The 27,392-nt window shown below is 45.7% G+C and overlaps 1 protein-coding gene and 2 long non-coding RNA genes across 5 annotated transcripts; 1 reads left to right on the top strand and 2 right to left on the bottom strand.

Moving 5' to 3' along the window:
- Nucleotides 1-5,997: 5,997 nt before the first annotated feature.
- LOC147004629 (uncharacterized) lies at nucleotides 5,998-7,067 on the bottom strand. 2 transcript variants are annotated; one of them, XR_015047088.1, is made up of 3 exons: nucleotides 6,625-7,067; nucleotides 6,240-6,436; nucleotides 5,998-6,133 (listed from the first exon to the last, which is right to left on the bottom strand). It is a non-coding gene; the product is annotated as an uncharacterized LOC147004629 (long non-coding RNA). The 2 variants fall into 2 exon arrangements; XR_015047087.1 differs by having other exon boundaries at nucleotides 6,282-6,436; nucleotides 6,625-7,063.
- Nucleotides 7,068-14,085: 7,018 nt separating this feature from the next.
- LOC147004628 (uncharacterized) lies at nucleotides 14,086-19,201 on the top strand. The gene is made up of 4 exons (XR_015047162.1): nucleotides 14,086-14,198; nucleotides 15,378-15,543; nucleotides 17,591-17,870; nucleotides 19,075-19,201. It is a non-coding gene; the product is annotated as an uncharacterized LOC147004628 (long non-coding RNA).
- Nucleotides 19,202-26,451: 7,250 nt separating this feature from the next.
- Nucleotides 26,452-27,180, bottom strand: LOC110287533 (protein FAM236D). 2 transcript variants are annotated; one of them, XM_029472974.1, is made up of 3 exons: nucleotides 27,070-27,180; nucleotides 26,726-26,889; nucleotides 26,452-26,580 (listed from the first exon to the last, which is right to left on the bottom strand). In XM_029472974.1, exons 1-3 carry the CDS (start codon nucleotides 27,103-27,105, stop codon nucleotides 26,550-26,552), a joined length of 231 nt encoding a protein of 76 aa, XP_029328834.1. In that variant the 5' UTR covers nucleotides 27,106-27,180; the 3' UTR covers nucleotides 26,452-26,549. The 2 variants fall into 2 exon arrangements, with proteins under 2 accessions (XP_029328834.1, XP_029328835.1); XM_029472975.2 differs by having other exon boundaries at nucleotides 26,452-26,577.
- Between the last annotated feature and the right edge of the window lie 212 nt (nucleotides 27,181-27,392).

Below are 27,392 nucleotides of genomic sequence, written 5' to 3'. Positions count from 1 at the left end.
CATGGTGCTGACCGGGAGAGTGCCTTGCCTTGCATGTAGCAGAGCTGGTGAAAAGTTGCTAAAACATGATGCTTGTTCCTGAGGTCATGGCAGCTGAGACCCATGATATAGATGTACAAAGCAGCTGCTTTCTTTGTTGTAGCTCTTGTGGAGAGTGTCACCATATGTAACTCAGGCAGGTCTTGAACTCATCATTTTCTGGCTCAGCCTCATTAGCACTGAGTATCCAAGCATGGAGCAAGACAGCCAACTGCATGATTTTGATCTTCAGTAGGAGAAGAAAGAATTTGCAGTTGCACCACAGGGAAATATTTTTAAAGTAGAGGAATCTTTGCTGAACATAGTCCCCAAGATCATCTATACAAATGTATGGGGACAGCCAACTGACTTTAGAGTGTGTGTGTGTGTGTTTTTGTGTGTATGTGTGCGTGTGTTTGTGTGTGTGTGTGTGCTCCAAGTGCTACACAAGGGCCTGGGCCCATGCAGATTGGTCCCACTATTAATTGTGTTCCACACCTACTTCCTCTCAACCGTGGAAGGCTAACACATGTAACAGGCTGACTCACATAAGCCTGGCATGTTAGCACATGCCTGCCATCTCAGTACAGGAGACCAAGGCTGGAACATTGGAAGTTTGAGGTTAGAATGATGTACAACATGGGTTGCATGTCAGTGTTTTATCTATTTCTCTAACGTTCTGAGGAGACACCATGAGCAAAGGAAGTTACCAAAGTAAGAAGTGTTTTGCTGGGGATTTGCTTACCATTTCAGAAGTTGTCAAGAAAATCATGGCAGGGAGCAGGCAGCAGGCAGACAGACATAGTGCTGAGCAGGCAGCAGGCAGGCATGGTGCTGGAGCAGTAGCTGTGAGCTAACACATCAAGACCATAAGCAGGATTCAGAGAAAGCCTGAGCCAGTCACTTATGGTGGTTTGGGCTTTTGAAACCTCAAAGCCCACTCCCAGTGACTCTCATACTCCAACAAGGCCATACCTGCTGAATATAGTGAGAAATTTTGTAAAAAAAAAACAACAAAAACAAAACAAAACAAACAAACAGAAACACTCCCAACTCACATGAAAACAACCATCCAAAGCACTGGATCAACTGCCAACAATCCTAGATCACTGTTAAAAAAACTCCAATCAACTGTCCTCACATCCTTATAAGTGTCTGACTTCCACCACATCCCATGAGAGAAAACATCCCAGAATTGCCCCGAGAATGGGTTGTGCTAGACAGGACCCTGTGTGAGCCTCAAGATGTATGGGGAAGGGGCAGGGAGAGATTCACCATTGGCTTTGACTGTTATTCAGTAGGGGCCTCTCCAGGTCCTCCCCTCTAGGAGACTAAGGTTTTCACTGTAGTCACAAGGGATGAGGGGCATATAATAATGTGGTCTCAGCTGAGCTGAAAAGTTTTGGCCATCCCTCAGGCAACTACTTAGCCAGCACAGAATCTTCCAAGTGTTAGGTCTCTTTCCTGTACAGTGCCAATATTGTCAGGAATCTATGTAGGTATCAATGGGTGATAAATATCAAAAACATCTGGAAGGCACAGAATTCAATAGGAGAACAAACCCACAGATACCCATGTTCACAAATGGACTAAGGACCTGAATAGACATTGTTGAAAGGAGATATACATAAAGCCAACCTATATATTCAAAAGTTCTCAATCATAATCATCGGGAACAAGTGAATGAAATTCAAAGTGAGACAACAACTCACCTTTGTTTACATTAACAAATCATCAGAGATGGGAATTAGTGCCAACAAGGAGCAAATTACCCCTTGTACAACACTCTTAAGGAGGGAATTGGCAAAATAACCATGGAAAACACCATGCAAGTTTCCCAAAACATTAAATTTAGAACTGCCATACATTCTAGCTGCACCTGTACTGAAGGTGTGTCCAAGAGAAATAAGACCAATCACTGCAAAAAATGTCCGCATTTCCAGGCCTGGTGAAGCAATACCTGTGATACTTGTTATAGCAGACATAATCTAAATGTCTGTTAGTGGACAAATAGATCACCAATATAGCTGGATCTAGGTGTGGGGAGGCAAATCTTCCATTTCCAGGGACTTGGGAGGCCGATTTAGAGGGATGACAAGTAGAAGTCTTGTGTGTGATAGAGAATAAGTTTAAATACAGCATGGTGAAACTCAGCCGATGCTCTTAAATTTCTTTCAACTTTTAAGATGGGCTGGGGATAGGCCAAGGGGGAGACTGTTTACTTTACAAGTGAAAAGGCTGATATTCAGTCCACAGCAACTTTAAAAAATACCCTTTCTCACAAAGAGAGACATATGTGCACAAAGACATAGAACATCATCTAGCCACAAACAGACAGAAATCTTGTCATGCCTTTTAGTTGGCTGTTGTTGTTCAATGACATGGATGAAATAATACTAAGGTACACTGAGATTTATAAAAATGTACAAATGTGTTATCTACTACCTCATACATAGGTAGAGAAAATTGCCAGTGGTTGCCAGTGTCTGAGAGGTACAGATGGAAAATGGGAAGGGGACCATGTACAGGCAAAACATATTTTTTATCATATGAATATAATGTACACTTTGGTGGTCATGGATAATAGTATTCAGAGATATAGGTTGTATATGTGCTATATGTGATCTATGAAGTACATGATAAATAGGCTGCCTTAGTTGCTTATAACTTTTAAAACACATAAACCTTATCTATTACTTGGTTCTTTTATGATAGACAATTGTAAGTTAAATCTGTATCAAATATTTATGTTACACACACACACACATACACACACACACAATTATATATATATATATATATATATATATATGATTGATCAAGACTTCCCTGTGCCTTTGAAACGATCAAGATGGAAGTCTGAGTGATGTCATTACAAAGGAATTATGGTTACTCTGGGGCGGGGGGAACCAAAAAGTATTTAGCTTGAACGTAATCATTTTGCAATATTTCATATACTTGTAAACCTTAATTGCATACAATTTTTATTTTGAGCTTTCTTTGAGAATATTAGTGTAAATGCATCCATACAGCAAGGAGAACCGAGGGACACATCTCCATATGTTCTCAGCCCTGAGAATAGCCAACACTTGCACTGGACCATGTCTGGGGTCTCAGGCTAGGAGAAGAGCAGTGTTATTGGTGAGTGTACAGAGAATCAGTTCTGAGCACAGCGTGGCAGACAAAACTATCTTCTCTTGTGAAGCCGTGACTTGTAGCTCTGTACAGAGTGGGAGGGAAAAGACAGGTCCTTCAGACACTAGTACAGTGGTTCTCAACCTTCCAAATGCAGGGACGTGCCCAACCATGATATTATTTCATCGCCACTTCAGAACTTTAAGTTTCTACTGTTAGGAGTCATAGTGGAAGTATCTGATATTCATGGTATACAACCCCCATGGGGGTCTCCACCCACAGGTTGAGAAACACAGGCCTAGAAGGGTTTGGTGAGTGATTGTGGCAAGAGGTGAGACATTTGGGAGACAAAAATATCTGGGTACTGCTGAATGATACCAGTGAGTGTCTTGTGGTCAGTGTGCAGATTGTTCTGTGGCCATGATAGGAGTCAGCCTGGAGAGTGCTGGTCAGATTGGGTATGGGATGAGAAGAGGAACACCTATGGAGGCTCCTCATGAGTCAATCCAGCTGCCTTTGTTCTTCCTCTTCCTAGTGTTGCTGCTGCTGCATCCAACTACATTTCACTAAATATTTCAATAGACATCCAGTGTTTTCTCTCTCTCTCTCTCTCTCTCTCTCTCTCTCTCTCTCTCTCTCTCTCTCTCTCACACACACACACACACACACACACACACATGCTCACTCACCTCAACATCCATAGATTTATAAACTAGGAAGGCATAACCACTGGGCAGACTACCTATCTCATGGAATTTGAAACTTCTTCTCCTCTTTTGGGTTGGTGGAGCTGAGTCCTTGGAGTGAGGTTCAACTAGAACTTGGTAAGTTGTGACACAGAGCTCAGCTTCCCAACTGAGCCTGCTTTAGTTACCTTTTTGACAAGCTAAGGTCATCTCCAAGAGGAAACCTCATTTGGGGTAATCATTCCATCAGACTGGTATCTGTATTTTCTTGATTAACCAGTGATAATGGAGGACCCATTCCACTGGGCAGTGCAATCCCTAGGCCAGTGGCCTTGGGTTATGTAAGAGAGTAGGAAGAATAAGCCATGAGAACTAGGCAGCAAGCAGCCTTTCTGTATAGCCTCTGCTTCAGCTCCTGTCTTCCCCAGTGAATGTAAGTATTGGATCCTAAATTGTGGGATTCAACAGGCCCTTTCCTCCCCAGCTTGCTTTAGGTCTATGGTGCTATTCACAACAATAGGAAACCAAGTGTCATGGAGCCCACGTCAGTAGAGAAAGCACTAGTGAGCATAGATGATGCTCAGGCTACCAAATGTGCCACAGAAAGAATGCATCCAAGTCTCTGGGATAAAAACATGGTTATAGCCAATCTTCACTGTGGATCTGACTGTACTGTGAATCAACTGGAAGATGTATCTCTGGATATGCCTATGAAGATATTTCCAGAACAATGTTCCTGAGGAGATGTGGACTGTCTGTGAGTGTGGGCTATGCCATTACATGGATTTTATTTGAGGGTTCAATAAAAAAGGAAACAGAAATGCCATTGTCCCCTGCTCTATGGGGCCATTTTTCCCCTGTTGTGAAACCTGGGAAAGGTCCCTGTGCCTGCAACCATGTATTCTACCACACACTAGTTCCAGGACGTATTGTGCTTGTTTTTTTTTTTTTTTTTTTTTAAGAAAAATAAATAGAAATTTATTTATTTTAAATATATGAGAATACTGTACCTGTATTCAGACAAACCAGAAGAGGGCATCAGATCCTATTACAGATTGTTGTGAGCACCATGTTGTTGCTGGGAATTGAAATCAGGGCCTCTGGAAGAGCAGTCAGTGCTCTTAACTGCTGAGCTATCTCTCCAGCCCTGGGACTGTACCTTTTACTCAGTGAGCTGAGATACAGACCTTGTGAGCTATTTTTGAAAGCAATGACGTGCATGAGCAATAACAGCTCCAACTAGTCTCTCCCTCTGGGTTTCGCCCTGGCTCTTCTACAGGAGTTGAGAACAAGGATTTGGGATTTGAAATGCTGCTGTCTGCTTGTCAAGTACCTCTGAGAAGACACCCTGCCCCGCCAGGAAAAAGGAGGGGGTCAGCTGGGCCCAGACAAGCAGTTTTTTACTTTATTCATGTGTGGCATATAGAAGTATATGTTACTTAAAGGCGGGAAAGGCTTGTGAGTTGTTCTATAGGCTGTTTATCTTCCCTTACAGGGCTATTTCACAATTTAGTGAAACTGCCTGGCTGCTTTTCCACCTTAGGATAAAAGAACAGCTGAGCTCTGTCCTCCCTTGCAGGTTTGCCCTGAGGAAACTATGTTTCAGTAACTCCCAAGGTCACAGTAGGAAGTCAAGAAACCCTCATCACATGGAGAGCAACCTTGTGTAGCTGGAAACAAGGTTACTTCTTGGGGGTGCAGGGGTGTGGGTGTGGGTGGGGTGTGGTTTTATAGTCTTGAGGAGCTGTGTGTGCATGGACACTGTTAGTGAACATGAAGTCTAAAGCCCCTTTAGAGTCAGTATAGATTCTTTGTCTGTGGGCACCACCCCCTTCACAAACACTGTTCAAAATTTTCAGTGTTTGAAGCTTGCTTAGAGAACAAGGGTCCTGGCTGGATGGCAGTCTGTGAGAAAAAAACACTCTTGAGCCGGACAGCTTTGCAACAAATGTCTCCCCACAACCCCACCCCGCTCAGCAGGCCTCATTTTCTCAAGGAGGCAACCCGGTAGTCTTGGGGGTAGGCAGAAAGATACTATCTCTCCCCTCCCATCTATTCCCACCCCATCACCAAAACATCATCCCAGCACTTCTTAAGTTGATGTGAGTATGAAATCAGAAAGAATATTTATGAAGTCAAAGAAAGTTTGAAAGTCTGTCAGCATTTATTTCAACACCACTGGACAAGTTTCCTTAAGAGCCGTGGCCTGAGCAGTTGTAGATCTTGATCACTGAGCATGGTCCCCATGTCTAGTATTCCAGTGGTCTCAGCCTCGGGTCTTTCGGCGTCCTCTCCTAATGGAGAAACAGACAGACAGGTGGACCTTTAGAAGGCCTCATGGAACTGAGAAGAGGGTTCTTGTAGTGTGTGTGGGAGCACAAGGGAGACAGTCTGGCTTACTCTGAGTGGTGAGAGAAGCAGGGGCTGGCTTGGGGCCCTCACCTGAAGAACTTGGACACGCGTGCCACAGCTCTCTGGAAGCGGCTCCTCCAGGACCTTGTGCGAGGAGCAGGCTCCCTGGTCTCTCTTGGGCCGCTGGATCTGAGCATGGTGTGAACAGTGGCCACACCTTCTGTGGCTACACCTTCCGTCCCAGGCTGAAAAAGAGAGTTAAGGCCACACTCAGACCCAACATGGCTGTTGCCCACAACAACATTCGGCTACTGTGATGTGCATGTGCACAGCTCGTCAAGGTGCCAAGGAGGATCGACAAGAGGGGCTACCTGCCCTGTTCACAACCCAGCCCCCCTGTGAGGTCTTCCAGACCACATAGTAAGAGACTTACCGGTTGAGAATGCAGATCCAAGTGCATGATGATCATGTTCCCCGGAGTGTCTCTTCCGGCTGGAGTGACTCCTAGGACTTCTTGCAGTGATCTGTGGAGCTGACCTCTCAGCTGAGTATAAATGCTAAGCACGCCCAGTCACAGTGCCTGCCTACTCTGACCTGGCCTGCGCCTGCACACTCCGTCCCAGTTCAGGGCTCTCCACTGTGCCCCTCCCCGTGCCTGCCCATTCTGCCCCTTCCCTTGCCTGCCCACTCTGCCCCTGCCCATGGTTCCTCCCTACTTCAGTAGGGTACATTCAGCCCAACCAGTGGATACAGTTTTGATAAGTGACCTCTTCTCTTTTCCTGTGTCTCTCACTCCCACCTCTCCAAGGTTCCTTGATCCCTTCCATTCCCATTCTATCTTAATCTCCTCTGTGGTCCTCCCTCAGTTCCCTTCCAACCTCACTTAGACTTTCCCACACGCCCTTTGTCTCTCTGTCTCTCTTTTTCTTCCTCTCCCCCCACCCCCTGTCGCAGACCCTCCTGGTCCCTTTGTCTGCATGGAAGGGTCTCTGGGTGCAGATGGGCAAAGAGTCGCTGAATGACAGACAGATGCACACAGGAGATTGTGTAGAATTGAATGTATTGTCACAAAGTGAACAGCAGTCTTACATAGCACAGAAAATAAAAGGGGGTATGAAGTTACAGCAGGCAAAGCACATTGAAGTTACCTGACACAAAACAAAGGAATGACTTCAAAAGGATTTACAGGAACCAGGTAAATGTTTACAGTAAAGATAAAGCAGTCCTGCCTAGGGTCAGCTTAGTGACAGGCAAGGATTTCATACTCTAGTGCTATACCTTTGAGCCTTGTGAAGGTTAGCACCAGGGGGTTCTGCTCTTAGCAGACCTTCTCATGAATAATGCAATACCACAACCCCCCCAGTTTCCTAGGCCTTGCTAAATTCTTATATGAGTGTAACTTTTAAGTATCTGGAGAATCTCCATTTGTCAGGAGAATTCACCAAGTTGTTTATAATATGCAATGTAGACTGTACTGAAGATTTCTATCTCAGTGGGATTCCCTGACTCTTCCATGGTATTCCCTTCTTTGGGTGATATTGGCTACTATCCTTAGTCAACACTCTGCAGACCAGCCCTGAGCTACTGGCTCCATCTTTTGTAATGCATAATTTTGTTTCACTGTCTTTACCAAGATCCCCCACTTCAAGCATTTTCTAGGACATTGGAACACTGGAGAAGGCTCTGGCTATGTCAGAATTCAATCTTAAAAGGCACTTATAATAAGATAATACATAAAGAGAGCACGTCGATCCATACATTAGACTAAAACGGGGATAGGGTGTGAGTATACAGTTATGAGAATGTCAAAGCTCCAGGAGGTGAGTTCCTTTTGAAACTCTATGCTTTGTGACTGCTCCCAGGCTTCTCAGCCTGTCAAGTAGACTTCAGTGGAGTGTGCGTGGCACCCCCACCCCCGGTATTCACCTCTTCTGTCCCACTAGCAGGCTCCAAGCATGCTCTCTTCCTGAGCAGAGATGCACTGAGGCATCCTACTGTGAGAAGAAAGCGTGTCTATGTTTTAGCCATACCTCACTTGGGGTGAGGCTATTTGATACCGTGCCCTCAGTAGACTTCCCTTGTCCCAGTGTGCACCAGTCAGGTTTCCAAGATTCTTTCCTAAGTACTAGAGAATGTTCTAGTGCCACTTAAGCAATTTATGTTGTGCCTCAAGCAGACACAACGAACATAGAACTCTCGCCAAAGATTCTGCACTGGGATTCACACACTGAGTTGTGAAATCTTGTAGGTGAAGTCATGAGGGATGCTTATGATGAAGTTGTAGCATTTTTGTGGCATGGAAGGCTACTCAATGAGTTTTTAGCTTCACAGTGTGGAGGAAAACGGAGAACAGCATCTTTGGCCTTTGAGTAAATTGCTGTGTAAAGGTATCTGAGGTCGTAGGCCATCACTTTTCTTCAGTGGTCCCCAGGGGCATCACTACAGAGTTGAAGGTGGACCTGGAGTGGGAGAGACATTGGGGGAAGATTTGGAGAGATGCTTGCCATGGAGCTGACTGGAGGTGAAATTTGCCAGAAAAGCCTTTCTCTCCAGATCGGCCATCTCTAGTCGCTGAGGTGCTGACCAGCAGCCCTGGGCCGTGTGCAAACAGGTGTGCCCACTGCCCTAAAGGACAGGGTGTCGCCAGCCCCTATTCAAAGAGACAATGAGCCCAGAGTGTACATATGTACTAACTGTTTTTACCCAAGCACTGCAGTGGAGTTTAGAAATCACCACGTACATTTTAGCCCAAAGCTCCCTACTGTCATGGTTCCCCCTCCGAAGTGAATGTGTTTCCTTGCCCTCCACGTGTCCCTTTCCTGTCCATGGATCCAAACTCCTGCAAAGACTCCTATGCTAATGAGGAGAAAGGCCCACCTTTTGGTCCTGCAACCAAAGGTTCCTTGGCCTGCACGTGCTGACATCCTGAGCTACCACCAGGGGGCAGAACAAGATGGGAGAACTGTCTCAGACAGAACCCCTGAGCTGTCTGTCTCTGATGCAGCATCTGGATGAGGTTTCCAGGAGCCAGGAATCAGGCCTAAGCTAAGGGCTCACGCCAAGATTTTTTCCTGTAACTGCTTGAAGACAGGGCCAGGCTGGGAAGTGCTAATATCTGCAATGATGCTTGAGGGACTGACTCCCGAGGGTAGGCCTGCAGGTCCATTGCCTTACCAGCATGGCATTGTGGAATCTGGCTGCCTAAGCAGGATAAGTAGTATCTGTCACTGTCTCAAGCTAGTTTACGCGTGTCAGTCATTTGACACCATGGAATCAGGAACAGCAGAAGGTCAGGTCATTGTCAGCCACAGGACACTTCTCTGTGTGCCTTAGACTGAGTTATTTCTCCTCACAATTTTTGCTGTTGGTGTTTTGAAGGCTTGACCCAGAGCTTAATGGGTTTGGAACCTTTAGTGTGGAATTAAGATGGACCTTAGTCATAGGTAGGAAGCTAGCTGACTTAAAAGGATTAATGATATCATGTGAGGAGACACCAGAGGACATGCTCTGCACACGCACCGATGCTTGAAGGAGATGCCGTGTGACGAGTAGGTGAGAAGAAGACTAAGCAGGAATGTTCCACAGAAGCCAAGCTGGGAAACACTTGGATCTTTGACTTGCCAGCTTGCAAACCTTCAGGAAATAAATCTCTGTTGTTCTAATCATCCTGTCTTTGGCATTATTTTTATGTCAGTCCACAAAGTTTACCAATGTTCCCATTGTTGGGATTCTCTGAAGAATGAACCTGGGGTTCACATGGATAAGTACCAGGTAGCTTGCATTTCGGGAGACCAAAGCTGGGTGTGGAGCATGGGTGTTTTCCCCCTCAGGAACCTCATGAAGAACAAAAGGAATGTCCACTCACCTGCTTCGAAGGCTCCCTGAGTTCTCTGGGGTATGGGAGAGAATGTGTCATGTTAAAGAGATTCTCCCACTGTGAGTATGAATGTTTACTCTTATGTCGGAAATTTCACTGAGTTATTAAAACATTCTATGTGAAAAGAAGAAAGCAGTTGCGGGGAGGCAGCCTAGGCTTTATCATGTGCCACAATAGCAAAACGTACAGGGAGGAAAGAGAGGGTTCGATTTTCCATTGTAGTGTCTGTTCCAGAGAGCAGAGGTCAGCAGGATGCTGTCAGCACAGAGAATCAACTGGATGAATTACAGGTAACTGTTTCTGGGAAGCACTGTGTGCACAGGAGGATCCCAGTGAAGCTGTATGACTGGTGATCTGTTTCTCAGAAGCTCCTAGAAGGAGGGAGGCCCTTGGCTCATCACAGTGCTCATTGGTCCTTTCCACAGGACACATGACCATGGCCCTGATTTAAATCTTGTCTCGCTCACACATTGTCGTCCTTCTGTACCTTCTTGCCCAAGAACACCAGAAATCTGACAGACTAAAGAATAGTCCCTCCACGTGGCTTCCACCATCACCAGTCCTGTTACTCGGTTGCTGTGTGACTTTGAGATTTCTGCAACCATGCATTTAAAGCCTCTGTGTGGCCCCACAGGGACATGCTCATGGTTCTGCCATTCCTTGACATAACATACGGCCACATTGCACAAAGTCGAGAACAATTTTTATTTTTATTTTTTATTTTATTTTACCTGAGGACTGGAAGAAGTTCCCAGTCAACCCATAGAAAGCTGTGTGCCCGTGGGTTTCAAGCCCTGCGTGTTGTTTGTTACTGAAGCAATGTGCTAGCTTTCTTCGTGTCCACATGGAAGGACCTTTTCCCTGCCTTTTTAGTGTTCACATTGTCACATCCTTCTCAAGTTTACAGAGACTGTTTCTCTAGAAAAAAATGTGGAAATAGAATTTGGAGGCCTCAGTAAAGTTACACGTAAACATCAAGTAACTATTGAGGGACATATCTCCATGGAGGAGTTGTTCATTGGTCAGGTCCATGTTGTTGTTTCTTGCCCTTCGGCCTTGATTTTGCTGTCGCTGCCCCCTTAGATTTTGCCACTTTGATGGCTGACATATGAGAGATGTTGAGAAAATGGCTCTTTGACACAAGCTGAGCTCCTGGGGCAGGGGGATCATTCCTGGAAGGCAGTTGTCAGAGCTGGTCTCTAGTACCTGTGCTGGGCTGAGATCAGGAGATCTCCACAGACAGCAGAGAGGGTGGGAGAGGCTCAGGGACCATGGGATTGCTGGCTCAGTCAGAGAACTCTTCAGCCTTGGCGGTTGTCATGGATTCAGGGATGTTTTGCAGAGGATTGGCTCTCTGGTGAGGATAGGGATTCTATGGTGGAGGGGGTTGTGGGGGGAGAACTCTGGAGGAAGGATAGCAGGCAGCTGCAGTGACCTTTGAAATCACAAAGGAGCAGCTGCTGATTTCTCTCCCTTGGGTTTTCAGCATTTAAACATGGCTACCAGGAGGCAGCAGAGTCCAGCTTCAAGTAAAATGGATACACTGATTTTCTGGCGCAGCAGTGTTTGGCTCTTGAGAAATTTGCAGGAATGATCAGACTGTTCTCTATGCGGCAGGTCTGTCTTGTGACTTCAGGGGTTTGGTGCCCTAAGGATCTGTCTGATTGATGCTATTAAGTCAACCCATATTTTTGCAATGGCCTTTGAAAATTGACTATTTGGACATGACGATAGGAGCAAGTCAGGGTGACACATAGTGTCACTGCAGATGGGGACATGGAGAGTGACTCATGGGAGACAGCCCTTTCTGAAAGCAATGTCCTTAGGTACCTAGCCACCAGACTACCCTGTCCTCGTCACCTGGGATTTGGAATCAAAGACTGTGCAGCTGCACAGAAATTCATAGATCTCTCACTGAAAGATTTCACTGTACAGAGATGATAGGGAATGGAACCGTTCTGGAAAAGGTTCCCCCTTCTTTATGGTTACAGAGACAGAAGCTATCACTGCCAAGATAGCCAAGTGACAACACTGTGATTGTAATTAGAGGTGACAGAATCGTGCCTTCAAGCAACTGACAGGGTAAAGAAACTAAGGGACCATGAGGCGTGCGTCACGGAACAGACAATCAGGGAGGGTTGTGCCTGTCAGGTATGGCACCAACAGCAGTAGCCTTCTGACAAATCAATCAGGAGTGAGGTGGTATATCTGGGCATCAGTCTCTGCTGGGTGGAGAATGGGGGTTCTGTATATGGCTTTCTCTGTGTGCTGGGCAGGGAGAGACAGGTGAGGGCACCTTATCCTGAAGCCCCCACTCCATGAAATCCCTTCATGGCCTGTTGGGTTTGGGCTGTGGTAAGTCTCAACACTTCCCTAGCCATCTTATGAGTTGGAGAGTGATACAGTCCCACCAAAGTGTCTTCTTCCAGCAGTGTCCTGAAGAGCTGACAGGAACATGAGGCATCAGAAGCTCATCTCTCTCCTCCTCTGTCTCTCTGTCACTCTTTCTCTTCCCCTCCCTCTCCTCAAACTCTATCTCGTGCACTACACAGTGTTCATTTGAACATTCCAAAGCCATTTCTGGATTTCTCATAACCTTTTCATCAGGTTTCTCTCCAACCATACAGTTGGTCTGTCTAGAAGCACTATGGATGCCTGGGTTTCCTGTTGGGGCCAGCAAAAGGGAAGTGTGTACCCTTTTCCCAGATTCATAAGACAGGGACTGCTGGCTACCAGGTCACAAAGGCAAAGCTCTTCCCTAGGGCAGTGTCTAAATATGGGCAATTTTGACAATGTCTCTTCCGGAGGCCACAGGTCAGCGTGCAACAGCTATGTGGACAAGAGTACATTGCATGCGTGTGAGTGGGTGTGTACAGGTTTGTGTGTATTCGTTAGAGCAGAAACAGAAAATGTCCTCAAACCTGCAGTGATGCAGCAAGAAAGAACGGGTTGGGGAGGGGATTGGGATGGAATGGTTGGACAAACAGCAAGGGAAAGGGGGGAAGACTAGAGGATTCTAAGAGGAGAGAGAGAGAACTTCTGCCCTCTGCATTGACATCACGGCCCCATTCTGGTTTGATAAGGCCCTTCCAACTCCCCGGAATTCGTTCAAAAAGTATCCACTCTGATCTGCCCCCTTTCTGGAGAACAATTGCTTTTGTGGTGTGTGCTGGGGAGATCTTTTGCCTGCAATTAATTTTCAGCCTCACAGACCCAGAAAGCAAATGAACGCCCTGTAGAGAATGGTGGGTCTAGAGAGGAGCTCTAAGTGCAAAGGCCCCAGGGAAAGGAGTATTGGAGGTTTTCTTTGTTGAGTGAAGGCAGAGTTGAGATTAATGTGGTGAATCCTGAGACTGTGGGGGATATGGAAGTCATATGGAAGAGAGGCAAATTCTCTTACAAAACCTTTTCATTTGGAAAAGTCTGATAGACAAGGATGGTTAGGAGTATTTCCCGGGATTTCCTGCAGTGAATATGTGGGGTTTCTTAATGAACCCTCTCAAGTCTTGCTTGAAATGCCAAAGTGATACGCATGTGTGTGTCTGCACGAGCTCCCAGAACCTCTCCTTGAAGACTGGTGGAGCTGGGACAGGCCATGGCACTGGGACATGGATAGGACTTAGTTGGTGTTTCAGCCTGGCTGCAAAAGGAAGGACAGGGTAGGAACACATAGGAAATGCTTGACAAGTGGCAGAATTAGGGGACCAGGAAGGACCCTGAACCCATACTTCAAGGCCAACAGTCAATTTCAGCTGGGACTGATGGGAGGATGCAGGAGAGGCAAAGGGCACGGAGGCCACGGAAGGAGCATATCTGACCTCTGTCCACACCCTATGGCCTCATTCTCTGCTCAGATAAGACTGGCCCTCTCTTCTTCACAGTAAAATTGTTTATAGAAATGTATCCTCTCCGATCTGCCTCCCTTCCAGAAGAACAGAGGCTTTTTGTGCCCTACTGGAGAGATCTCTTGTCTGCAGATACATTTTCAGCACCAGGAGCCTTCTGAGTCCGTGGGGAAAGTCCTTAGAGGTGGACGGTGGGAAGGAACCGGGTCACCTACCTTAGTAGTAGAGCCTACTACTTCCTAAGTGCCTGGAGGATTCCATGTCAACGTAGCTATTTAAATTGGTGTATCCTTTCCAATCCTTGGAAGGCCCTTTTCAGTTGATTTCACAGAAGCACTAACACAGGTTAAGGAGCATCAAGAGATTTTTCACAGCCACACAGATGACTCACTGCAAACCTGGGACTCCACCTTGATTCTGACTGAGAGTTGGGGACATTCTGTGCCTCCTGGGTCAAAGGAAATCCTCTGAGGCTGTCTCAGGCCTTCTCTCACTTGCACCCAGCCCCAAGCCCGTGGTACTCCTGTGGTGGTCCACATTAGTAACTGATATGTAGCACATCACCCCAAGCATCACAGCTTGACAGAACAAAAACTGTTCCTCTCAGAGTTTGCTGCATCAGGGACTCCGCATGACTTGTGTGGGCCCTCCACTTCTCAGCCTTTTTGAAACCCCTTTGCAATCAAGGTCTCAAATGCCCAGAGACAGTGGTGCCTATCCCATAGGCTTCACTGAAGGTGAGCCAACTATTGGCAGGGATTCAGTTTCTCATGGGCAGCCGCATGAGGGACTCTGCTTATTTCTGGCTGTCAGGCATATACTGCCACTAGCTCAGTGGCAGCTGCCCATCTCCACCAGGACTGTGTGCAGTTAGTGCAGAGGGGGGAAATCTTCCTACAGAGGGAAGGCATAGTCTGGAAATAGGCAGCTCTTAAGCGGGAAGGCCATAGTGTCTTATTTCCAAATCCTGATGGCCAGAAGCAAGGCCTATTGTTGGGCCCATTTCATGGGGTCACAAGTGCCCACAAGGAGGTTGTCCCTGGGGGCTGTTCTAGAAGACTTCTTACCACTCGTGTTGCTGCACCTACTTGAAATATGTAGTCAGAGCGTGGGTGTGGGGCTCAGGATAGCATGGAATATAGATGGGAGAGCACTCAGCAACTTCCAATACCTAGGGGACAGTTACAAGAGGGCAGTAGCCCTTACAGAAACACACAATTAGGCAAGCAGTAGGATAGCCCTCTATTACTCTTTGATTTTCTGGGGATTTTTTTACGGGGGTGTTGCAGTGGAGAACATTCTAGACATGGAAAACAGAAGACAAAGGGAGCTACCATGGCTTCTGTACAAAGCGTTCCAGAGCCAGAACCTTCATGGGGTGCGGGGGGATTTTGAGCTGGAGGCAGTAACAGGAGCCCAACACATCCAAAATCCCCAATCAAAGCCTTAACCTCTGACATCCAGTTTTGTGCCAGTGGATTTTCTCAGCACCTGGAATCATGCCCTGCTGTTATTTTACTGAATTCTTCCAAGCAGCAGAAACAGAGAGGGTGACACATTGTGACATCAATGACCAGGGCTGATGGATGACACCTTGCTGTATGGAACTATCTCTGGTCATGGTGGTGTTGTAAGTTACTACTTCCCTGCAAGCCCTAATGTGGTTTCTGGGACATAATGGCTCCTACTGATCCACCTCTGTCACCTTCCACCCACAGTCATCTCGCTCAGCACTACAACTGTCCCTCAGTCCCTGATGGTATCAACCACTCAGAATAAAGTACCAGAAAGCAGTACTATGGTAACCTTAATGTCTTGGTCACTTACTGTCACCTACTCCAAAACATTCAAACCATTTAAACAGAAGTCAGACAGTCTCGTGGACAGGGACGACAAATATTATTCAGCCACAGTGAGCAACACAAAATCCGTATACAAAGATGCTAGACAGTCCTGTGTGCAGGGACGACAAATATCCCCAAACCACACCCCTGAAATGAGCTTAGCACTTGAGAAACTTGGAAAGGAAGGGACTGGGAGCAGCAGACAGATCTTGGTCATCACCTGTGACTCCATGTTTGTGGCTCTGTTGTTATCGGAGTTCCTCATTTGCCTCCCTTGGGGAGAACAGAGTGATAAGTGATCCTTGAGCAATTGGAGGATTTGTGGCTCTTGCTAGAGTTCTCCTGGTGAGATGGAAAGCTGGCTTTGGTGCTTTGAGAGATGCAGGGACAGGCTGGGTGCCTGCATGATGCACTACAGGTCAGATATCATTTGTCTACTGCCTAAAGGAGTCCACTGAGACTCTGGTAAAGATTGAGCTTCCTTAGCCAATATGGCTTATGTAAATGTACTGTGGTGTTGATCGAAGGGCATATTGTGTCTGGGGATATAGCTTTGTTGCCACAGGGCTCTCCTTGCATGCATGCATGGGGCCAGAGGATTTATCCATGCCACTCAATAAACTCGGTGTGGTCACACATATCTAAAACTCCAGGGCTTAGAAGGTGGCGGCAGGAGGTTCAGAAGCTCAAGGACGTGATAGTGTTGACTATGCCAGCCCATGCCTAAATCCTTGTCTAGTAACAAAGATAAAGGCAGGAAAGGAGAAATAAGAAGCAAGAGGGAGAGAGACCCGGGGATAGATAGTACAGTGTTTCAATCCTTTTCCTAACTCTTCCCCATAGGGGTCAGGACCTCAGTCCAATGCTAGGTTGTGTGTATCTGTCTCAGTCACCTGCTGGCAGACCCTCTCAGAGGACAGCCATGCTAGGCTTCTGTCTGTAAGCACACCATAGCCTCTATAATAATATTAGGGATTGGTGCCTACCCATGGGATGGATCCCAAATTGGGCAGGTCACTGTTTGGCTATTCCTTTGGTCGCTGTTCCACTTATGTCCCTGAATTTTTTAAGACAGGAGTAGTTTTGGGTCAAATATTTTGAAGGGGGGTTGGTGTCACCATCCCTCCACTGCAGGTACTGTCTAACTACTGGGGGTGGTCTCTTCAAGTTCCATAGACCCACTTCAAGTTCCATAGGCATTTCAACTAAGGTCATCCTCATTGAGTCCTGGGAGTCCTCCCCCTTCCAGGTCTCTGGGACTTTCCTAAGGTTCCCCCAACGTCCCACATCTCTCCTCACAGCTGCATTTTTTCATTCGTTTTCCTGGCTCTCTGGGCTTCATCCTACTTTCACTTCCCACATCCTGCTTTCTCTTTGCCTTCTCCTGCCCATCTCTCACCCAGGTCCCTTCCTCTCTCTGCCTCCCATGATTATCTTGATCCCCCTTCTAAGTGGGATTCAAGCATCTTCAATTGGGCCTTCCTTCTTGTTTAATTTCTCGGGGCCCGTGGGTTGAATCATGGATATTCTGCACTTTCGGGCAAACATTCACTTACCAGTGTGTGCATAACATTCATGTCCTTTTGGGATTAATTACCTCACTCAGGATATTATTTTCTGTTTCTACCCATTTGCCTGACAGATTCATGGTGTTCATGTTTTTAATAGCTGAATAGTATTCCATTGGGTAGATGAACCACATTTTCTGTATCCATGCTTCAGTTGAGGGACAGACATCTGGACTGCTTCTACTTTCTGTCCATTGTGAATAATGCTGCTGTGAATCTACTGGAACATGTGTCCTTGTATAATGGAGCATCTTTTGCGTTGCAGGAGCAATATAGCTGGACGTTCAGGAAGAACTACTTCCAATTTTCTGAGGAACCACCAGTTTGATTTCCAGAGTGGTTGTACCAGCTTGCAATCCCAACAGCAATGGAGGAGTGTTCCCCTTTCTCCACATCCTCACCAGCATGTGCTGTCACTTGGGGCTTGGATCTTTTCCATTCTGATTGGCGTAAGGTGGAATCTCAGCATCATTTGGATTTGCATTTCCCTGAAGACTAAGGAACTGAAGGGGATGGCAACTCCATAGGAAGACCACCAGTGTCAGGTAATTGTGACCCCTGGGAGATCCCAGAGATTAAGACTGCAGCCAAAGAGCAAACACTGGGCTGGTCTGAGGAACCTGGTACACATGTAGCACAACACTGCTTTGTCTGGCCTCAGTGAGAGAGGATGGGCCTAATTCTGTAGATACTTGTAGACACGGTGAGGGAGGTTGCCGTGGTGGGGCACCCAGTCAGAGGCACAGGCGAGGGGGGACTGTTGAACAACTCTGGGAGGGGTGACCAACAGTTGGGAAGTAATTAAATGAAATAATTGATTAATAAAATAACAATAAAAGAGAAAGTGCTATGTTTTAAGCATAGCCAGTCCTTGTCAGGATAATCCTCAGGCCTAGTGGTGATACTGCTGGCCTTCCCTGATTAGGAGCTTTCTGTAGAGTGAGTGGGCTCAGAATTCTGATCTGCCTGCCTCTGTGACTTTAACCTATCCTACCAGTAGGGACCACCACAGTCAGTCAAGTCCTATATTCATTCTACACAGCACTGACACTTAAAGACCTGGCTCACTGGCCTTTTGTGGGAACCAATGATTCACACTGAATGGAAACTGGCCCCACATGTTTTTGAGTTTGCTCATCATGGGGAAAGAAGGGATATCCAGCCACGTATCCCCTAATGCTAGGACCCTTCCCTTTCAGTTGCATGGGTAGTGTCTCCAGGGAGACCCAGTTTTCCTCTTTCATACAGGAAGGTCTTGTCTCAACCACAGTAGTGTGCAGACTCATTCAGATCCTTCATGAAGAATGATGTTCATATGGCATATGAAAGGAGGTGGTGTCACGGGTACACAAACCAATTCATCTCATTGTGTTTTGAAGGCTGAGGTTCTGTTCCCTATGAAACTTTCATCCCCATGTCCCTGGCACAGTTTTCCACAGCCCCTTCTGCAGATAAGTAAATGCTGGCCAAGAACTTGATACATTCTCCTCACTCAGTTGAGCCATAGGAATTCCTCCCCAACTTGCATATTTGTTTCTCATCCTTCCCTCCTTTCTCCTCCACCCCATTCTAATCAAGAGTTTGTTCCCAGCACAGTACACCAACACCCACCATGCAGTGAGTTATTCAGAGTGGTGCTTATAAATCCTCTAGCTTAAGACTTAGGGAAAGGGCAATTTTGCATGGTTGACATTGCTTTTACTGAAACACATCACATTCACTTGTCACTTGTATATTTCTCGTTTGCAGGTCCATCCTTATGTTGGCAAATGCAGTGGACATACAGGGAGGCTCTTCCTGATCTCTGAGATGGCCTATAAGCTTTCCATGTTTTACACTCCAGTTCCACCAAGGATAGATCTATAATCAAATTCCAGGTTTCTCCTCCATGATCTGGTGGAAGCCAAGGGATACCACAGGGAAACACAGGCAGAACCTGTCTCAGAGTGACCATGTAAAGCCTTTCCCTGAAAGCATTCTTCTCTTTGACATGCTCAACATGCTAGTAGACATTTTGTGTCTTAAGTGGTATCTCTTTGTGGTCTGCAGAACTGAGTTTCTTGCAGACAGTGTCATGCATGAGTAAGCCCACCACAACCACTTACTCTCAAGTTGTTTCATTCCCACATTTGATAATCCCTATGTTCTTTCTATATAGCTTCCTTTCTAATTTAACAGAAGCATCTATACATCCACAATTTTATGTATCTATATATTCTTGTGGTCCCCAATTTGAAAAACATGCAGGATTTTTACATCCTTATGTTGGCAAATCATTGAACATACAGAGAGGCTCTTCCTGGTCTATGAGTTGGCCCATATGCTCTCCATATTTAACATCCCAGGTCCACCAAGGATAGATCTGTAACCAAACTCCAGGTTTCTCCTCCACGAACTGGTGGAAGCCAAGGAGTATCATGGGGAAACACACAGGCAGAAACTGTCTGAGAGAGACCCCGTGAAGCCTTGTCCTGAAAGCATTCTTCTCTTTGACATGCTCAACATGCCAGTAGACATTTTGTTTCTTAAGTGGTATCTCTTTGTGGTCTGCAGAATTGAGTTTCATGCTGACAGTGTCATGCATGAGTCACCCCACCAAAACCACATACTCTCAAGTTGTCCCCCCCCCCACATTTGATAATGCCTAAGTTCTTCCTAGACCTCTTCCTTTATACTTTAATAGAAGCACACCCATGATTTTATGTATCTATATATTCTTGTGGTCCCCAAGTTGAAAAAAAAACATGAAAGTTTTTTCCTGTCATACTGAATTCACATGAAATTGTACACCTCAATTGGAGAAGACTGATGTTAGCTGCCACCTCTCTGTGAAGAAATTCTTGGCAAAGTAATGACTAGCTTTAATGTCAGACCTGAAACTCTGAAAGTGCTTGAGGCAGATATCACCAAGACAAGGTGTTCCTATAAAGATCTGGCCTTCTTTACCAATGAGACCAACAGCAAAGAGCATCCAATCCACTGAATAGACAGCATACCGAGTGGGAGAAAATCTTCACTATCTACATTTGGCAGAAGATCCACATCTAGTTTTGAGTCTTGAAAAGAGCCCCAATTCCTGGGCAACTCTCCATGGTGCTGACCGGGAGAGTGCCTTGGCCTTGCATGTAGCAGAGCTAATGAAAAGTTGCTAAAGCATGATGCTTGTTCCTGAGGTCATGGCAGCTGAGACCCATGATATAGGTGTACAAAGCAGCTGCTTTCTTTGTTGTAGCTCTTGTGGAGAGTGTCACCATATGTAACTCAGGCAGGTCTTGAACTCATCATTTTCTGGCTCAGCCTCATTAGCACTGAGTATCCAAGCATGGAGCAAGACAGCCAACTGCATGATTTTGATCTTCAGTAGGAGAAGAAAGAATTTGCAGTTGCACCACAGGGAAATATTTTTAAAGTAGAGGAATCTTTGCTGAACATAGTCTCCAAGATCCTCTATACAAATGTATGGGGACAGCCAACTGACTTTAGAGTGTGTGTGTGTGTGTGTGTGTGTGTTTGTGTGTATGTGTGTGTGTGTGTTTGTGTGTGTGTGTGTGCTCCAAGTGCTACGCAAGGGCCTGGGCCCATTCAGATTGGTCCCATTATTAATTGTTTTCCACACCTACTTCCTCTCAACCGTGGAAGGCTAACACATGTAACAGGCTGACTCACATAAGCCTGGCATGTTAGCACATGCCTGCCATCTCAGTACAGGAGACCAAGGCTGGAACATTGGAAGTTTGAGGTTAGAATGATGTAGAGCATGTGTTGCATGTCAGTGTTTTATCTATTTCTCTAACGTTCTGAGGAGACACCATGAGCAAAGGAAGTTACCAAAGTAAGAAGTGTTTTGCTGGGGATTTGCTTACCATTTCAGAAGTTGTCAAGAAAATCATGGCAGGGAGCAGGCAGCAGGCAGACAGACATAGTGCTGAGCAGGCAGCAGGCAGGCATGGTGCTGGAGCAGTAGCTGTGAGCTAACACATCGAGACCATAAGCAGGATCCAGAGAAAGCCTGAGCCAGTCACTTATGGTGGTTTGGGCTTTTGAAACCTCAAAGCCCACTCCCAGTGACTCTCATACTCCAACAAGGCCATACCTGCTGAATATAGTGAAAAATTTTGTAAAAAAAAACAAAAAAAACAAAACAAAAAAACAGAAACACTCCCAACTCACATGAAAACAACCATCCAAAGCTCTGGATCAACTGCCAACAATCCTAGATCACTGTTAAAAAAACTGCAATCAACTTTCCTCACATCCTTATAAGTGTGTGACTTCCACCACATCCCATGAGAGAAAACATCCCAGAATTGCCCCGAGAATGGGTTGTGCTGGACAGGACCCTGTGTGAGCCTCAAGATGTATGGGGAAGGGGCAGCGAGAGATTCACCATTGGCCTTGACTGTTATTCAGTAGTGGCCTCTCCAGGTCCTCCCCTCTAGGAGACTAAGGTTTTCACTGTAGTCACAAGGGATGAGGGGCATATAATAATGTGGTCTCAGCTGAGCTGAAAAGTTTTGGCCATCCCTCAGGCAACTACTTAGCCAGCACAGAATCTTCCAAGTGTTAGGTCTCTTTCCTGTACAGTGCCAATATTGTCAGGAATCTATGTAGGTATCAATGGGTGATAAATATCAAAAACATCTGGAAGGCACAGAATTCAATAGGAGAACAAACCCACAGATACCCATGTTCACAAATGGACTAAGGACCTGAATAGACATTGTTGAAAGGAGATATACATAAAGCCAACCTATATATTCAAAAGTTCTCAATCATAATCATCGGGAAAAAGTGAATGAAATTCAAAGCGAGACAACAACTCACCTTTGTTTACATTAACAAATCATCAGAGATGGGAATTAGTGCCAACAAGGAGCAAATTACCCCTTGTACAACACTCTTAAGGAGGGAATTGGCAAAATAACCATGGAAAACACCATGCAAGTTTCCCAAAACATTAAATTTAGAACTGCCATACATTCTAGCTGCACCTGTACTGAAGGTGTGTCCAAGAGAAATAAGACCAATCACTGCAAGAAATGTTTGCATTTCCAGGCCTGGTGAAGCAATACCTGTGATACTTGTTATAGCAGACATAATCTAAATGTCTGTTAGTGGACAAATAGATCACCAATATAGCTGGATCTAAGTGTGGGGAGGCAAATCTTCCATTTCCAGGGACTTGGGAGGCCGATTCAGAGGGATGACAAGTAGAAGTCTTGTGTGTGCTAGAGAATAAGTTTAAATACAGCATGGTGAAACTCAGCCGATGCTCTTAAATTTCTTTCAACTTTTAAGATGGGCTGGGGATAGGCCAAGGGGGAGACTGTTTACTTTACAAGTGAAAAGGCTGATATTCAGTCCACAGCAACTTTAAAAAATACCCTTTCTCACAAAGAGAGACATATGTGCACAAAGACATGGAGCATCATCTAGCCACAAACAGACAGAAATCTTGTCATGCCTTTTAGTTGGCTGTTGTTGTTCAATGACATGGATGAAATAATACTAAGGTACAGTGAGATTTATAAAAATGTACAAATGTGTTATCTACTACCTCATACATAGGTAGAGAAAATTGCCAGTGGTTGCCAGTGTCTGAGAGGTACAGATGGAAAATGGGAAGGGGACCATGTACAGGCAAAACATATTTTTTATCATATGAATATAATGTACACTTTGGTGGTGTTGGATAATAGTATTCAGAGATATAGGTTGTATATGTGCTATATGTGATCTATGAAGTACATGATAAATAGGCTGCCTTAGTTGCTTATAACTTTTAAAACGCATAAACCTTATCTATTACTTGGTTCTTTTATGATAGACAATTGTAAGTTAAATCTGTATCAAATATTTATGTTACACACACACACACATACACACACACACACAATTATATATATATATATATACATATATATATATATATATATATATATATATATATATATATATATAATTGATCAAGACTTCCCTGTGCCTTTGAAACGATCAAGATGGAAGTCTGAGTGATGTCATTACAAAGGAATAATGGTTACTCTGGGGCGGGGGGAACCAAAAAGTATTTAGCTTGAACGTAATCATTTTGCAATATTTCATATACTTGTAAACCTTAATTGCATACAATTTTTATTTTGAGCTTTCTTTGAGAATATTAGTGTAAATGCATCCATACAGCAAGGAGAATCGAGGGACAAATCTCCATATGTTCTCAGCCCTGAGAATAGCCAACACTTGCACTGGACCATGTCTGGGGTCTCAGGCTAGGAGAAGAGCAGTGTTATTGGAGAGTGTACAGAGAATCAGTTCTGAGCACAGCGTGACAGACAAAAGTATCTTCTTTTGTGAAGCTGTGACTTGTAGCTCTGTACAGAGTGGGAGGGAAGAGACAGGTCCTTCAGACACTAGTACAGTGGTTCTCAACCTTCCAAATGCAGGGACGTGCCCAACCATGATATTATTTCATCGCCACTTCAGAACTTTAAGTTTCTACTGTTAGGAGTCATAGTGGAAGTATCTGATATTCATAGTATACAACCCCCATGGGGGTCTCCACCCACAGGTTGAGAAACACAGGCCTAGAAGGGTTTGGTGAGTGATTGTGGCAAGAGGTGAGAAATTTGGGAGACAAAAATATCTGGGTACTGCTGAATGATACCAGTGCATGTCTGGTGGTCAGTGTGCAGATTGTTCTGTGGCCATGATAGGAGTCAGCCTGGAGAGTGCTGGTCAGATTGGGTATGGGATGAGAAGAGGAACACCTATGGAGGCTCCTCATGAGTCAATCCAGCTGCCTTTGTTCTTCCTCTTCCTAGTGTTGCTGCTGCTGCATCCAACTACATTTCACTAAATATTTCAATAGACATCCAGTGTTTTCTCTCTCTCTCTCTCTCTCTCTCTCTCTCTCTCTCTCTCTCTCTCTCTCTCTCTCACACACACACACACACACACACACGCTCACTCGCCTCAACATCCATAGATTTATAAACTAAAAAGGCATAACCACTGGGCAGACTACCTATCTCATGGAATTTGAAACTTCTTCTCCTCTTTTGGGTTGGTGGAGCTGAGTCCTTGGAGTGAGGTTCAACTAGAACTTGATAAGTTGTGACACAGAGCTCAGCTTCCCAACTGAGCCTGCTTTAGTTACCTTTTTGACAAGCTAAGGTCATCTGGCAAGAGGAAACCTCATTTGGGGTAATCATTCCATCAGACTGGTATCTGTATTTTCTTGATTAACCAGTGATAATGGAGGGCCCATTCCACTGGGCAGTGCAATCCCTAGGCCAGTGGCCTTGGGTTATGTAAGAGAGTAGGAAGAATAAGCCATGAGAACTAGGCAGCAGGCAGCCTTTCTGTATAGCCTCTGCTTCAGCTCCTGTCTTCCCCAGTCAATTTAAGTATAGGATACTAAATTTTGGGATTCAATAGACCCTTTCCTCCCCAGCTTGCTCTAGGTCTATGGTGCTATTCACAACAATGGGAAACCAAGTGTCATGGAGCCCAAGTCAGTAGAGAAAGCACTAGTGAGGACAGATGATGCTCAGGGTACCAAATGTGCCACAGAAAGAATGCATCCAAGTCTCTGGGATAAAAACATGGTTATAGCCAATCTTCACTGTGGATCTGACTCTATTGTGAATCAACTCAAAGATGTATCTCTGGATATGCCTATGAAGATATTTCCAGAACAATGTTCCTGAGGAGATGTGAACTGTCTGTGAGTGTGGGCTATGCCATTACATGGATTTTATTTGAGGGTTCAATAAAAAAGGAAACAGAAATGCCATTGTCCCCTGCTCTATGGGGCCATTTTTTCCCTGTTGTGAAACCTAGGAAAGGTCCCTGTGCCTGCAACCATGTATTCTACCACACACTAGTTCCAGGACGTATTGTGCTTGTTTTTTTTTTTTTTTTAAGAAAAATAAATAGAAATTTATTTATTTTAAATATATGAGAATACTGTACCTGTATTCAGACAAACCAGAAGAGGGCATCAGATCCTATTACAGATTGTTGTGAGCACCATGTTGTTGCTGGGAATTGAAATCAGGGCCTCTGGAAGAGCAGTCAGTGCTCTTAACTGCTGAGCTATCTCTCCAGCCCTGGGACTGTACCTTTTACTCAGTGAGCTGAGATACAGACCTTGTGAGCTATTTTTGAAAGCAATGACGTGCATGAGCAATAACAGCTCCAACTAGTCTCTCCCTCTGGGTTTCACCCTGGCTCTTCTACAGGAGTTGAGAACAAGGATTTGGGATTTGAAATGCTGCTGTCTGCTTGTCAAGTACCTCTGAGAAGACACCCTGCCCCGCCAGGAAAAAGGAGGGGGTCAGCTGGGCCCAGACAAGCAGTTTTTTACTTTATTCATGTGTGGCATATAGAAGTATATGTTACTTAAAGGCGGGAAAGGCTTGTGAGTTGTTCTATAGGCTGTTTATCTTCCCTTACAGGGCTATTTCACAATTTAGTGAAACTGCCTGGCTGCTTTTCCACCTTAGGGTAAAAGAACAGCTGAGCTCTGTCCTCCCTTGCAGGTTTGCCCTGAGGAAACTATGTTTCAGTAACTCCCAAGGTCACAGTAGGAAGTCAAGAAACCCTCATCACATGGAGAGCAACCTTGTGTAGCTGGAAACAAGGTTACTTCTTGGGGGTGCAGGGGTGTGGGTGTGGGTGGGGTGTGGTTTTATAGTCTTGAGGAGCTGTGTGTGCATGGACACTGTTAGTGAACATGAAGTCTAAAGCCCCTTTAGAGTCAGTATAGATTCTTTGTCTGTGGGCACCACCCCCTTCACAAACACTGTTTAAAATTTTCAGTGTTTGATGCTTGCTTAGAGTGCAAGGGTCCTGACTGGATGGCCATCTGAGAAAAAACTCTCGAGTGGAGACTGCATTGCAACAAATGTCTCCCCACAACCCCACCCCGCTCAGCAGGCCTCATTTTCTCAAGGAGGCAACCTGGTCGTCTTGGGGGTAGGCAGAAAGATTCTATCTCTCCCCTCCCAGCTATTCCCACCCGCATCTCCAAAATATCATCCCAGCACTTCTTAAGTTGATGTGAGTATGGAATGGGAAAGAATTTTCACGAAGTCAAAGAAAGTTTGAAAGTCTGTCAGCATTTATTTCAACATCACTGGACAAGATTCCTTGAGAGCAGGGGCCTGAGCAGTCGTAGATCTTGATCACTGAGCATGGCCCCCATGTCTAGGATTCCAGTGGTGTCAGCCTTGGGTCGTTCGGTGTCCTCTCCTACTGGAGAAACAGACAGACAGGTGGACCTTTAGGAGGCCTCATGGAACGGAGATGAGGGTTCGTGTAGTGTGTGTGGGAGCACAAGGGAGACAGCCTGGCTTACTGTGAGTGGTGAGAGAAGCAGGGGCTGACTTGGGGTCCTCACCTGAAGAACTTGTATAAGCGTGCCAGAGCTCTTTGGAAGCGGCCCCTCCAGGACCTTGTTTGAGGAGCAGGCTCCCTGGCCTCTCTTGGGTCGCTGGATGAGTTCTCCATGGTGTGAGCAAAGGTCACACTGTCCTGGGTGTAATGTATTAAGTTTTTCACATTCTGAAAAAGAGAGTTAAGGCTGTACTCAGTCCCAACCTGGCTGTTGCCCACGACCCCATTAGGCTACTGTGATATTCATCTGCACAGCTGGTTGAGGTCCTGAGGACAAGAAGGGCCACCTGCCCTGTTCAAACCTCGGCCCCCTCGAGGGTCTTCCAGAGTACATAGTAAGAGACTTACCTGCCCAGAAGGTGGAAAGTAGGGGACTAAGTTCATCCTTCCAACAGCCTGTGTGATTGCTCCAGGGACAGACAGCTGACTCCAGGAGTTCTCTGCACAGATCTGCTGAGCTGCCCACCCTTCTGGGTGTGGAGTGTCTAGCCTGGCCCCTGCACTGCTGAAACCCCGCCCTCTCCATAGCTTTCAGCCCCAATCGCCTGGTTCCTCCCTGTTTCAGCCTAGTCCAGCGTGCTCAACCAGTGGATACATTTCTCTGAGTGGCCTGTGTCCTAATTCCCGCCCCTCTGAACTGTCTTATTACTGTCTTTGCTGCTCGTCCTCAC

The sequence above is a fragment of the Mus caroli genome, unplaced genomic scaffold (genome assembly GCF_978045245.1).
Source record: "Mus caroli unplaced genomic scaffold, Mus_caroli_1 scaffold_5, whole genome shotgun sequence".
Taxonomy (NCBI): domain Eukaryota; kingdom Metazoa; phylum Chordata; class Mammalia; order Rodentia; family Muridae; genus Mus; species Mus caroli.
Note: the sequence above shows the minus strand (reverse complement) of the source record. Positions and strands in the feature narration are given on the sequence as shown.

Coding starts and splice junctions, on each gene's coding strand:
- LOC110287533 (XM_029472974.1), bottom strand. CDS start 27,105: ATGAACTTAGTCCCCTACTTTCCACCTTCTGGGCAG. Junction 26,890..27,069: donor ACTTTCCACCTTCTGGGCAG/GTAAGTCTCTTA, acceptor TCTCTTTTTCAG/AATGTGAAAAACTTAATACA. Junction 26,581..26,725: donor CGCTTATACAAGTTCTTCAG/GTGAGGACCCCA, acceptor CTGTTTCTCCAG/TAGGAGAGGACACCGAACGA.